The sequence below is a fragment of the Nerophis lumbriciformis genome, linkage group LG37 (assembly GCF_033978685.3).
Source record: "Nerophis lumbriciformis linkage group LG37, RoL_Nlum_v2.1, whole genome shotgun sequence".
In the NCBI taxonomy this organism is placed as follows: Eukaryota; Metazoa; Chordata; class Actinopteri; order Syngnathiformes; family Syngnathidae; genus Nerophis; species Nerophis lumbriciformis.
In genome coordinates this window covers 7,585,001-7,597,500 of record NC_084584.2, presented here as the reverse complement: position 1 = coordinate 7,597,500, position 12,500 = coordinate 7,585,001, and the positions used below count along the sequence as shown (strand labels likewise).

The 12,500-nt window shown below is 41.5% G+C and overlaps 1 protein-coding gene across 3 annotated transcripts in view; it reads left to right on the top strand.

The window, feature by feature from the left end:
- LOC133577460 (dynamin-2-like) overlaps positions 1 to 12,500 on the top strand; it is a 52,629-nt gene that overhangs the window by 8,434 nt on the left and 31,695 nt on the right. For all 3 annotated transcript variants that reach the window (XM_061931316.2, XM_072912595.1, XM_061931317.2), the window contains 3 exons: positions 3,487 to 3,690; positions 4,699 to 4,797; positions 4,956 to 5,116. In XM_061931316.2, the coding sequence (XP_061787300.2) occupies positions 3,487 to 3,690; positions 4,699 to 4,797; positions 4,956 to 5,116 (464 nt within the window). The remainder of the gene's footprint in view (positions 1 to 3,486; positions 3,691 to 4,698; positions 4,798 to 4,955; positions 5,117 to 12,500) is intronic.

The window sequence follows — 12,500 nt, the reverse complement described above, 5'->3', positions numbered from 1 at the left end:
AAAAACTGTCAGTCCTGTTTTTACTGGGTCTTAGAGGATAAAGAAATAGGAGGAGCTTAGTGACTACAATGGCAGATGCGTGCACATTTTCAGGACTTATGCAGATCCCAAATACACACCCTCAGGTACCAATAGGTAAGAATAGTTAGTTTTGCATAATATTGTGAAACAAAACACCAGATAATGTCTGCTAATAGGTCCTTATACACACACCATAATAATACTGTATGTTGAAGCACAGTACGTCTGACTATGGTAGTCGTAATGCTCCCACAATCCATCAAGCAGTGCGACTTCATAGCTTACCAAAGTCCTACTAAAACATTTTGACAGATTTTTGAGTGCTGTGTGTAATGTTCTATATTCTCAGTACAATTTTAGAATAACTTGTTTTTAAACAACTATTTTAGAGACCTTTCAGTCTGGTTTTAGGGTCTTTTAGGGCTTTTCAAGGTTGTGAAGGATCTCAGGTGCAGTGCTGACTCTCAAAAACTGTCAGTCCTGGTTTTACTGGGTCTTAGAGGATAAAGAAATAGGAGGAGCTTAGTGACTACAATGGCAGATGCGTGCACATTTTCAGGACTTATGCAGATCCCAAATACATACCCTCAGGTACCAATAGGTAAGAATAGTTAGTTTTGCATAATATTGTGAAACAAAACACCAGATAATGTCTCCTAATAGGTCCTTATACACACACCATAATAATACTGTATGTTGAAGCACAGTACGTCTGACTATGGTAGTCGTAATGCTCCCACAATCCACCAAGTCCTCCTAAAACATTTGAACAGCTTTTTGTGTAATGTTCTATACTCTCAATGAAACATTTAAAGTTTTGGTGTTTACTGGCGTCATCTTGCAGTCCACACGTATCTCTTATGTGTGTCTGCCATCTACTGCTCACACTGACCATTACACCGTGCTCAACAACATGCATATAAAAAGTCACTTCCATACAGTCCGAAGAATCCTGCTTGGAATACAACTGAAGTTCTTGTCTCGCAGTAATGACACAAGTGTTATTTTGATCAGGGGCATGTTTAGTCCTTTAGGGGGTCCAAGGCAAACAGAGTCCAAAAAACTGCATGTTAAAACTTGGCGAGCATGATGAGTGTCACTCATCTGGAAAGTGAGGACGGTTAACAAAGCGGAGGACATTTTTACGAAATCATTATTTTGTCAACGCAGACGTTAGGTGTATGGTGCTATTCTTGTGTGCGTGACTGGTGGGAAAAAGAGATCTTTTGACAGAGACAAGACTCTAAAGAGGTGCCTCCCTGCCGAGTTCGCCAGTGTTAGCTTAGCATTTGGAATATTTGTGACACCACTTTTAGCTCCTGGGGCAGCCGCACACCTCAAAGTCATGTGACCATGCTAGCTGTTAGCATGCTAACGTTAACGTCCTCACCCTAACTTTTCCACTCAAATATTGACCCTGGATTAGTCATCTCACTCTTCATTTTAATCCTATTTCAGAATTGTATTGAACTAACTCACACTTTGTTGTTACATGATAGGAAATCATGTGTTCATCACAAAGATCTACTGGTATATCAGACTGACTGGCCCTATGGCCAAGATCTACTGGTATATCAGACTGACTGGCCCTATGGCCAAGATCTACTGGTATATCAGACTGACTGGCCCTATGGCCAAGATCTACTGGTATATCAGACTGACTGGCCCTATGGCCAAGATCTACTGGTATATCAGACTGACTGGCCCTATGGCCAAGATCTACTGGTATATCCGACTGACTGGCCCTATGGCCAAGATCTACTGGTATATCCGACTGACTGGCCCTATGGCCAAGATCTACTGGTATATCAGACTGACTGGCCCTATGGCCAAGATCTACTGGTATATCAGACTGACTGGCCCTATGGCCAAGATCTACTGGTATATCAGACTGACTGGCCCTATGGCCAAGATCTACTGGTACATCAGACTGACTGGCCCTATGGCCAAGATCTACTGGTATATCAGACTGACTGGCCCTATGGCCAAGATCTACTGGTATATCCGACTGACTGGCCCTATGGCCAAGATCTACTGGTATATCCGACTGACTGGCCCTATGGCCAAGATCTACTGGTATATCCGACTGACTGGCCCTATGGCCAAGATCTACTGGTATATCAGACTGACTGGCCCTATGGCCAAGATCTACTGGTATATCAGACTGACTGGCCCTATGGCCAAGATCTACTGGTATATCAGACTGACTGGCCCTATGGCCAAGATCTACTGGTATATCAGACTGACTGGCCCTATGGCCAAGATCTACTGGTATATCAGACTGACTGGCCCTATGGCCAAGATCTACTGGTATATCCGACTGACTGGCCCTATGGCCAAGATCTACTGGTATATCCGACTGACTGGCCCTATGGCCAAGATCTACTGGTATATCCGACTGACTGGCCCTATGGCCAAGATCTACTGGTATATCAGACTGACTGGCCCTATGGCCAAGATCTACTGGTATATCCGACTGACTGGCCCTATGGCCAAGATCTACTGGTACATCAGACTGACTGGCCCTATGACCAAGATCTACTGGTATATCCGACTGACTGGCCCTATGACCAAGATCTACTGGTATATCCGACTGACTGGCCCTATGGCCAAGATCTACTGGTATATCAGACTGACTGGCCCTATGGCCAAGATCTACTGGTATATCAGACTGACTGGCCCTATGGCCAAGATCTACTGGTATATCCGACTGACTGGCCCTATGGCCAAGATCTACTGGTATATCAGACTGACTGGCCCTATGGCCAAGATCTACTGGTATATCAGACTGACTGGCCCTATGGCCAAGATCTACTGGTATATCAGACTGACTGGCCCTATGGCCAAGATCTACTGGTATATCAGACTGACTGGCTCTATGGCCAAGATCTACTGGTATATCAGACTGACTGGCTCTATGGCCAAGATCTACTGGTATATCCGACTGACTGGCCCTATGGCCAAGATCTACTGGTATATCAGACTGACTGGCCCTATGGCCAAGATCTACTGGTATATCAGACTGACTGGCCCTATGGCCAAGATCTACTGGTATATCCGACTGACTGGCCCTATGGCCAAGATCTACTGGTATATCAGACTGACTGGCTCTATGGCCAAGATCTACTGGTATATCAGACTGACTGGCCCTATGGCCAAGATCTACTGGTATATCAGACTGACTGGCCCTATGGCCAAGATCTACTGGTATATCCGACTGACTGGCCCTATGGCCAAGATCTACTGGTATATCAGACTGACTGGCTCTATGGCCAAGATCTACTGGTATATCAGACTGACTGGCCCTATGGCCAAGATTTACTGGTATATCAGACTGACTGGCTCTATGGCCAAGATCTACTGGTATATCAGACTGACTGGCCCTATGGCCAAAATCTACTGGTATATCAGACTGACTGGCCCTCCAATATTCTTCTCAAATGGAGCCTCATCTTCTGACCACAGTTCTGAACCTGACTCTCATCGACCTGCCGGGCATCACCAAGGTGCCAGTCGGAGACCAGCCCGCCGACATCGAGCAGCAGATCAGGGAAATGATCATGCAGTTCATCACCAGGGAGAGCTGCCTGGTTCTGGCCGTCACTCCCGCCAACTCTGACCTCGCCAACTCCGACGCCCTCAAACTGGCAAAGGACGTTGATCCCCAAGGTAAGACCACAGGAAGTGATCCCCAAGGTAAGACCGCAGGGAATGATCCCCAAGCTAAGACCACAGGAAGTGATCCCCAAGGTAAGACCACAGGGAATGATCCCCTAGGTAACACCACAGGAAGTGATCCCCCAAGGTAACACCACAGGGATGATCCCCAAGGTAACACCACAGGGATGATCCCCAAGCTAAGACCACAGGGACGATCCCCAAGGTAACACCACAGGGACGATCCCCAAGGTAAGACCACAGGGAATGATCCCCTAGGTAACACCACAGGAAGTGATCCCCCAAGGTAACACCACAGGGATGATCCCCAAGGTAACACCACAGGGATGATCCCCAAGCTAAGACCACAGGGACGATCCCCAAGGTAAGACCACAGGAAGTGATCCCACAAGGTAACACCACAGGGATGATCCCCAAGGTAACACCACAGGGATGATCCCCAAGGTAACACCACAGGGATGATCCCCAAGCTAAGACCACAGGAAGTGATCCCCAAGGTAAGACCACAGGGAATGATCCCCTAGGTAACACCACAGGAAGTGATCCCCAAGGTAACACCACAGGGATGATCCCCAAGGTAACACCACAGGGATGATCCCCAAGGTCAAACCACAGGGAATGATCCCCTCAACAATCATAGCAAAAAGATGGAGAAGGACAGAAGGTATCAACAATGGTGGAGATGTGATGATGTGGTAGTTTGACCTTCAGCCAGCAGAGGGAGACACAGGAAAGGTGGAAGGAAGCAGAGTCTTTGTGTTGAAAAGGGAGAGGAGAGAGAAGTTCACTGCCAACAAGGCAACAAGGAAGAGAAGCCTGGGGTGAGCCAGAAGGTCCATGAGGACCATGGACAGGATGGTTTATAAGTCGGGTGTTTACCTTCAACCTGGCATGTTTCATGTGGCCTCAAGAGGGTGAACGTTGATGATGGAAGGATGGGAGTGCAGAGTGTGGAGGAACATGATCTTTGTAACTGTGTGATCTTTGGTGTCCTACCAGGTCTGAGGACGATCGGAGTGATCACCAAATTGGACTTGATGGACGAGGGCACAGATGCTCGAGACGTGCTGGAGAACAAGCTGCTGCCACTGAGAAGAGGTGTGTGTGTAATAGAAGCCATGTCTCCCAGGATGAGATGTTCCTCTCTGTGTGTGTTAGAAGCCATGTCTCCCAGGATGAGATGTTCCTCTCTGTGTGTGTTAGAAGCCATGTCTCCCAGGATGAGATGTTCCTCTCTGTGTTCTTCTGGTCCCCAGGCTACATTGGGGTGGTGAACCGCAGTCAGAAGGACATCGATGGAAAGAAAGACATCAAGGCAGCTCTGGAAGCGGAGAGGAAGTTCTTCTTCACCCACCCGTCTTACAGGCACATGGCGGACAAGATGGGGACCCCCCGCCTGCAGAGGGTGCTCAACCAGGTGCACATTCAGGATTGATGACTTATCAGTAGATCTTCACTCCCATGATGAAGGAGAAATGCACTTCTTACAGTTTCTATCCAATCAGAACCGTCCCAGTATCAAAGTGTTCTCACTGGTCTCCCTCAAAAGTAAAACTACAAACAAATATCTGAGATTACCCAGGATTCCCGGTTTGCCGGGACATGTTGCCCATTGAAAATGAATGGGTTGATTTTAAAACATGCACAATTGCCACGTTTTTCACCCGATTGGAAGCGTTCTACCACCCACAAAAAATTCCAGGAATTGCCTGATTTCCCTGTTTTCCAAAGCCCTATTTTCACCTCTTGCTGGAAAGTTTTCACAGTCCACATTTTTCTACTGTTTTTGACCATTCCACCTTCAAAACATTCCTCTTATTTGGAACGCTCCTATTTTGTTTCGCATAAATTTCCGTTTTTCCAGAAATTCCAGGAATTCCGAAATACCCATTGTCAATTCAAACTGTTACTACGTCAACATTTTTAAACTGATTTGGAACAATTCCAACACCAACCCATTTATATCATCTAGGACAATTGTGCTAGTATCAATATTTTCCAAAATTCCCAGTTTTCATGAAATTCCCAAATTTCCAGGAAATTCCCATTCAAACTCATAGTTCTACAAGGACCTAAATTCCCTAAATGTTGTGCTATTTTTAAACCAGATTCCAACCTTTCAGCCATCCACACACACTACTCTTCCCAAGTATCGAATGCAAAACATGTTTTCCCTTTCCCCAAATTCCCGGTTTTCCCGGAATTTCCCATTGACAATGAATGGGCAATATACAAAACTCTCCATATCCCACATTTCTCACCCGATTTGAACCGTTCCAACATCCACACACTCCATTCACCTTGGACATTCAAGCCGTTTTTCAACCGTTTTTGACCTTTCAAAACATATTTTCCTGTATAAATTTCCGTTTTTCCAGAAATTCCAGGAATTCCGAAATACCCATTGTCAATTCAAACTGTTACTACGTCAACATTTTTAAACTGATTTGGAACAATTCCAACACCAACCCATTTATATCATCTAGGACAATTGTGCTAGTATCAATATTTTCCAAAATTCCCAGTTTTCATGAAATTCCCAAATTTCCAGGAAATTCCCATTCAAACTCATAGTTCTACAAGGCCCTAAATTCCCTAAATGTTGTGCTATTTTTAAACCAGATTCCAACCTTTCAGCCATCCACACACACTACTCTTCCGAAGTATCAAATGCAAAACATGTTTTCCCTTTCCCCAAATTCCCGGTTTTCCCGGAATTTCCCATTGACAATGAATGGGCAATATACAAAACTCTCCATATCCCACATTTCTCACCCGATTTGAACCGTTCCAACATCCACACACTCCATTCACCTTGGACATTCAAGCCGTTTTTCAACCGTGTTTGACCTTTCAAAACATATTTTCCTGTATAAATTTCCGTTTTTCCGGAAATTCCAGGAATTCCGAAATACCCATTCTCAATTCAAACTGTTACTACGTCAACATTTTTAAACTGATTTGGAACAATTCCAACACCAACCCATTTATATCATCTAGGACAATTGTGCTAGTATCAATATTTTCCAAAATTCCCAGTTTTCATGAAATTCCCAAATTTCCAGGAAATTCCCATTCAAACTCATAGTTCTACAAGGACCTAAATTTCCTAAATGTTGTGCTATTTTTAAACCAGATTCCAACCTTTCAGCCATCCACACACACTACTCTTCCGAAGTATCAAATGCAAAACATGTTTTCCCTTTCCCCAAATTCCCGGTTTTCCCGGAATTTTCCATTGACAATGAATGGGCAATATACAAAACTCTCCATATCCCACATTTCTCACCCGATTTGAACCGTTCCAACATCCACACACTCCATTCACCTTGGACATTCAAGCCGTTTTTCAACCGTGTTTGACCTTTCAAAACATATTTTCCTGTATAAATTTCCGTTTTTCCAGAAATTCCAGGAATTCCGAAATACCCATTCTCAATTCAAACTGTTACTACGTCAACATTTTTAAACTGATTTGGAACAATTCCAACACCAACCCATTTATATCATCTAGGACAATTGTGCTAGTATCAATATTTTCCAAAATTCCCAGTTTTCATGAAATTCCCAAATTTCCAGGAAATTCCCATTCAAACTCATAGTTCTACAAGGCCCTAAATTCCCTAAATGTTGTGCTATTTTTAAACCAGATTCCAACCTTTCAGCCATCCACACACACTACTCTTCCCAAGTATCGAATGCAAAACATGTTTTCCCTTTCCCCAAATTCCCGGTTTTCCCGGAATTTCCCATTGACAATGAATGGGCAATATACAAAACTCTCCATATCCCACATTTCTCACCCGATTTGAACCGTTCCAACATCCACACACTCCATTCACCTTGGACATTCAAGCCGTTTTTCAACCATTTTTGACCTTTCAAAACATATTTTCCTGTATAAATTTCCGTTTTTCCAGAAATTCCAGGAATTCCGAAATACCCATTGTCAATTCAAACTGTTACTACGTCAACATTTTTAAACTGATTTGGAACAATTCCAACACCAACCCATTTATATCATCTAGGACAATTGTGCTAGTATCAATATTTTCCAAAATTCCCAGTTTTCATGAAATTCCCAAATTTCCAGGAAATTCCCATTCAAACTCATAGTTCTACAAGGACCTAAATTTCCTAAATGTTGTGCTATTTTTAAACCAGATTCCAACCTTTCAGCCATCCACACACACTACTCTTCCCAAGTATCGAATGCAAAACATGTTTTCCCTTTTCCCCAAATTCCCGGTTTTCCCGGAATTTCCCATTGACAATGAATGGGCAATATACAAAACTCTCCATATCCCACATTTCTCACCCGATTTGAACCGTTCCAACATCCACACACTCCATTCACCTTGGACATTCAAGCCGTTTTTCAACCGTTTTTGACCTTTCAAAACATATTTTCCTGTATAAATTTCCGTTTTTCCAGAAATTCCAGGAATTCCGAAATACCCATTCTCAATTCAAACTGTTACTACGTCAACATTTTTAAACTGATTTGGAACAATTCCAACACCAACCCATTTATATCATCTAGGACAATTGTGCTAGTATCAATATTTTCCAAAATTCACAGTTTTCATGAAATTCCCAATTTTCCAGGAAATTTCCATTCAAACTCATAGTTCTACAAGGCCCTAAATTCTCTAAATGTGGTGTCATTTTTAAACCAGATTCCAACCTTTCAGCCATCTACACACACTACTCTTCCCAAGTATCGAATGCAAAACATGGTTTCCCTTTCCCCAAATTCCCTGTTTTCCTGGAATTTTCCATTGACAATGAATAGGCAATATACAAAACTCTCCATATCCCACATTTCTCACCCGATTTGAACCGTTCCAACATCCACACACTCCATTCATCTTGGACATTCAAGCCGTTTTTCAACCGTGTTTGACCTTTCAAAACATATTTTCCTGTATAAATTTCCGTTTTTCCGGAAATTCCAGGAATTCCGAAATACCCATTCTCAATTCAAACTGTTACTACGTCAACATTTTTAAACTGATTTGGAACAATTCCAACACCAACCCATTTATATCATCTAGGACAATTGTGCTAGTATCAATATTTTCCAAAATTCACAGTTTTCATGAAATTCCCAATTTTCCAGGAAATTCCCATTCAAACTCATAGTTCTACAAGGACCTAAATTTCCTAAATGTTGTGCTATTTTTAAACCAGATTCCAACCTTTCAGCCATCCACACACACTACTCTTCCCAAGTATCGAATGCAAAACATGTTTTCCCTTTCCCCAAATTCCCGGTTTTCCCGGAATTTCCCATTGACAATGAATGGGCAATATACAAAACTCTCCATATCCCACATTTCTCACCCGATTTCAACCGTTCCAACATCCACACACTCCATTCACCTTGGACATTCAAGCCGTTTTTCAACCGTTTTTGACCTTTCAAAACATGTTTTTCTGTATAAATTTCCGTTTTTCCAGAAATTCCAGGAATTTCGAAATACCCATTCTCAATTCAAACTGTTACTACGTCAACATTTTTAAACTGATTTGGAACAATTCCAACACCAACCCATTTATATCATCTAGGACAATTGTGCTAGTATCAATATTTTCCAAAATTCCCAGTTTTCATGAAATCCCCAAATTTCCAGGAAATTCCCATTCAAACTCATAGTTCTACAAGGACCTAAATTTCCTAAATGTTGTGCTATTTTTAAACCAGATTCCAACCTTTCAGCCATCCACACACACTACTCTTCCCAAGTATCGAATGCAAAACATGTTTTCCCTTTCCCCAAATTCCCGGTTTTCCCGGAATTTCCCATTGACAATGAATGGGCAATATACAAAACTCTCCATATCCCACATTTCTCACCCGATTTGAACCGTTCCAACATCCACACACTCCATTCACCTTGGACATTCAAGCCGTTTTTGACCTTTCAAAACATATTTTCCTGTATAAATTTCCGTTTTTCCAGAAATTCCAGGAATTCCGAAATACCCATTCTCAATTCAAACTGTTACTACGTCAACATTTTTAAACTGATTTGGAACAATTCCAACACCAACCCATTTATATCATCTAGGACAATTGTGCTAGTATCAATATTTTCCAAAATGCCCAGTTTTCAGGAAATTCCCAAATTTCCAGGAAATTCCCATTCAAACTCATAGTTCTACAAGGCCCTAAATTCTCTAAATGTGGTGTCATTTTTAAACCAGATTCCAACCTTTCAGCCATCTACACACACTACTCTTCCCAAGTATCGAATGCAAAACATGGTTTCCCTTTCCCCAAATTCCCTGTTTTCCCGGAATTTCCCATTGACAATGAATAGGCAATATACAAAACTCTCCATATCCCACATTTCTCACCCAATTTGAACCGTTCCAACATCTACACACTCCATTCACCTTGGACATTCAAGCCGTTTTTCAACCGTTTTTGACCTTTCAAAACATATTTTCCTGTATAAATTTCCGTTTTTCCAGAAATTCCAGGAATTCCGAAATACCCATTCTCAATTCAAACTGTTACTACGTCAACATTTTTAAACTGATTTGGAACAATTCCAACACCAACCCATTTATAACATCTAGGACAATTGTGCTAGTATCAATATTTTCCAAAATTCCCAGTTTTCATGAAATTCCCAAATTTCCAGGAAATTCCCATTCAAACTCATAGTTCTACAAGGACCTAAATTTCCTAAATGTTGTGCTATTTTTAAACCAGATTCCAACCTTTCAGCCATCCACACACACTACTCTTCCCAAGTATCGAATGCAAAACATGTTTTCCCTTTCCCCAAATTCCCGGTTATCCCGGAATTTCCCATTGACAATGAATGGGCAATATACAAAACTCTCCATATCCCACATTTCTCACCCGATTTGAACCGTTCCAACATCCACACACTCCATTCACCTTGGACATTCAAGCCGTTTTTCAACCGTTTTTGACCTTTCAAAACATATTTTCCTGTATAAATTTCCGTTTTTCCAGAAATTCCAGGAATTCCGAAATACCCATTGTCAATTCAAACTGTTACTACGTCAACATTTTTAAACTGATTTGGAACAATTCCAACACCAACCCATTTATATCATCTAGGACAATTGTGCTAGTATCAATATCTTCCAAAATTCCCAGTTTTCATGAAATCCCCAAATTTCCAGGAAATTCCCATTCAAACTCATAGTTCTACAAGGCCCTAAATTCTCTAAATGTAGTGTCATTTTTAAACCAGATTCCAACCTTTCAGCCATCTACACACACTACTCTTCCCAAGTATCGAATGCAAAACATGGTTTCCCTTTCCCCAAATTCCCTGTTTTCCCGGAATTTCCCATTGACAATGAATGGGCAATATACAAAACTCTCCATATCCCACATTTCTCACCCGATTTGAACCGTTCCAACATCCACACACTCCATTCACCTTGGACATTCAAGCCGTTTTTCAACCGTTTTTGACCTTTCAAAACATATTTTCCTGTATAAATTTCCGTTTTTCCGGAAATTCCAGGAATTCCGAAATACCCATTGTCAATTCAAACTGTTACTACGTCAACATTTTAAAACTGATTTGGAACAATTCCAACACCAACCCATTTATATCATCTAGGACAATTGTGCTAGTATCAATATTTTCCAAAATTCACAGTTTTCATGAAATTCCCAAATTTCCAGGAAATTCCCATTCAAACTCATAGTTCTACAAGGCCCTAAATTCCCTAAATGTTGTGCTATTTTTAAACCAGATTCCAACCTTTCAGCCATCCACACACACTACTCTTCCCAAGTATCGAATGCAAAACATGTTTTCCCTTTCCCCAAATTCCCGGTTTTCCCGGAATTTCCCATTGACAATGAATGGGCAATATACAAAACTCTCCATATCCCACATTTCTCACCCGATTTGAACCGTTCCAACATCCACACACTCCATTCATCTTGGACATTCAAGCCGTTTTTCAACCGTGTTTGACCTTTCAAAACATATTTTCCTGTATAAATTTCAGTTTTTCCGGAAATTCCAGGAATTTCGAAATACCCATTCTCAATTCAAACTGTTACTACGTCAACATTTTTAAACTGATTTGGAACAATTCCAACACCAACCCATTTATATCATCTAGGACAATTGTGCTAGTATCAATATTTTCCAAAATTCACAGTTTTCATGAAATTCCCAATTTTCCAGGAAATTCCCATTCAGACTCATAGTTCTACAAGGCCCTAAATTCTCTAAATGTGGTGTCATTTTTAAACCAGATTCCAACCTTTCAGCCATCCACACACACTACTCTTCCCAAGTATCGAATGCAAAACATGTTTTCCCTTTCCCCAAATTCCCGGTTTTCCCGGAATTTCCCATTGACAATGAATAGGCAATATACAAAACTCTCCATATCCCACATTTCTCACCCGATTTGAACCGTTCCAACATCCACACACTCCATTCACCTTGGACATTCAAGCCGTTTTTCAACCGTTTTTGACCTTTCAAAACATATTTTCCTGTATAAATTTCCGTTTTTCCGGAAATTCCAGGAATTCCGAAATACCCATTGTCAATTCAAACTGTTACTACGTCAACATTTTTAAACTGATTTGGAACAATTCCAACACCAACCCATTTATATCATCTAGGACAATTGTGCTAGTATCAATATTTTCCAAAATTCCCAGTTTTCATGAAATTCCCAAATTTCCAGGAAATTCCCATTCAAACTCATAGTTCTACAAGGACCTAAATTTCCTAAATGTTGTGCTATTTTCAAACCAGATTCCAACCTTTCAGCCATCC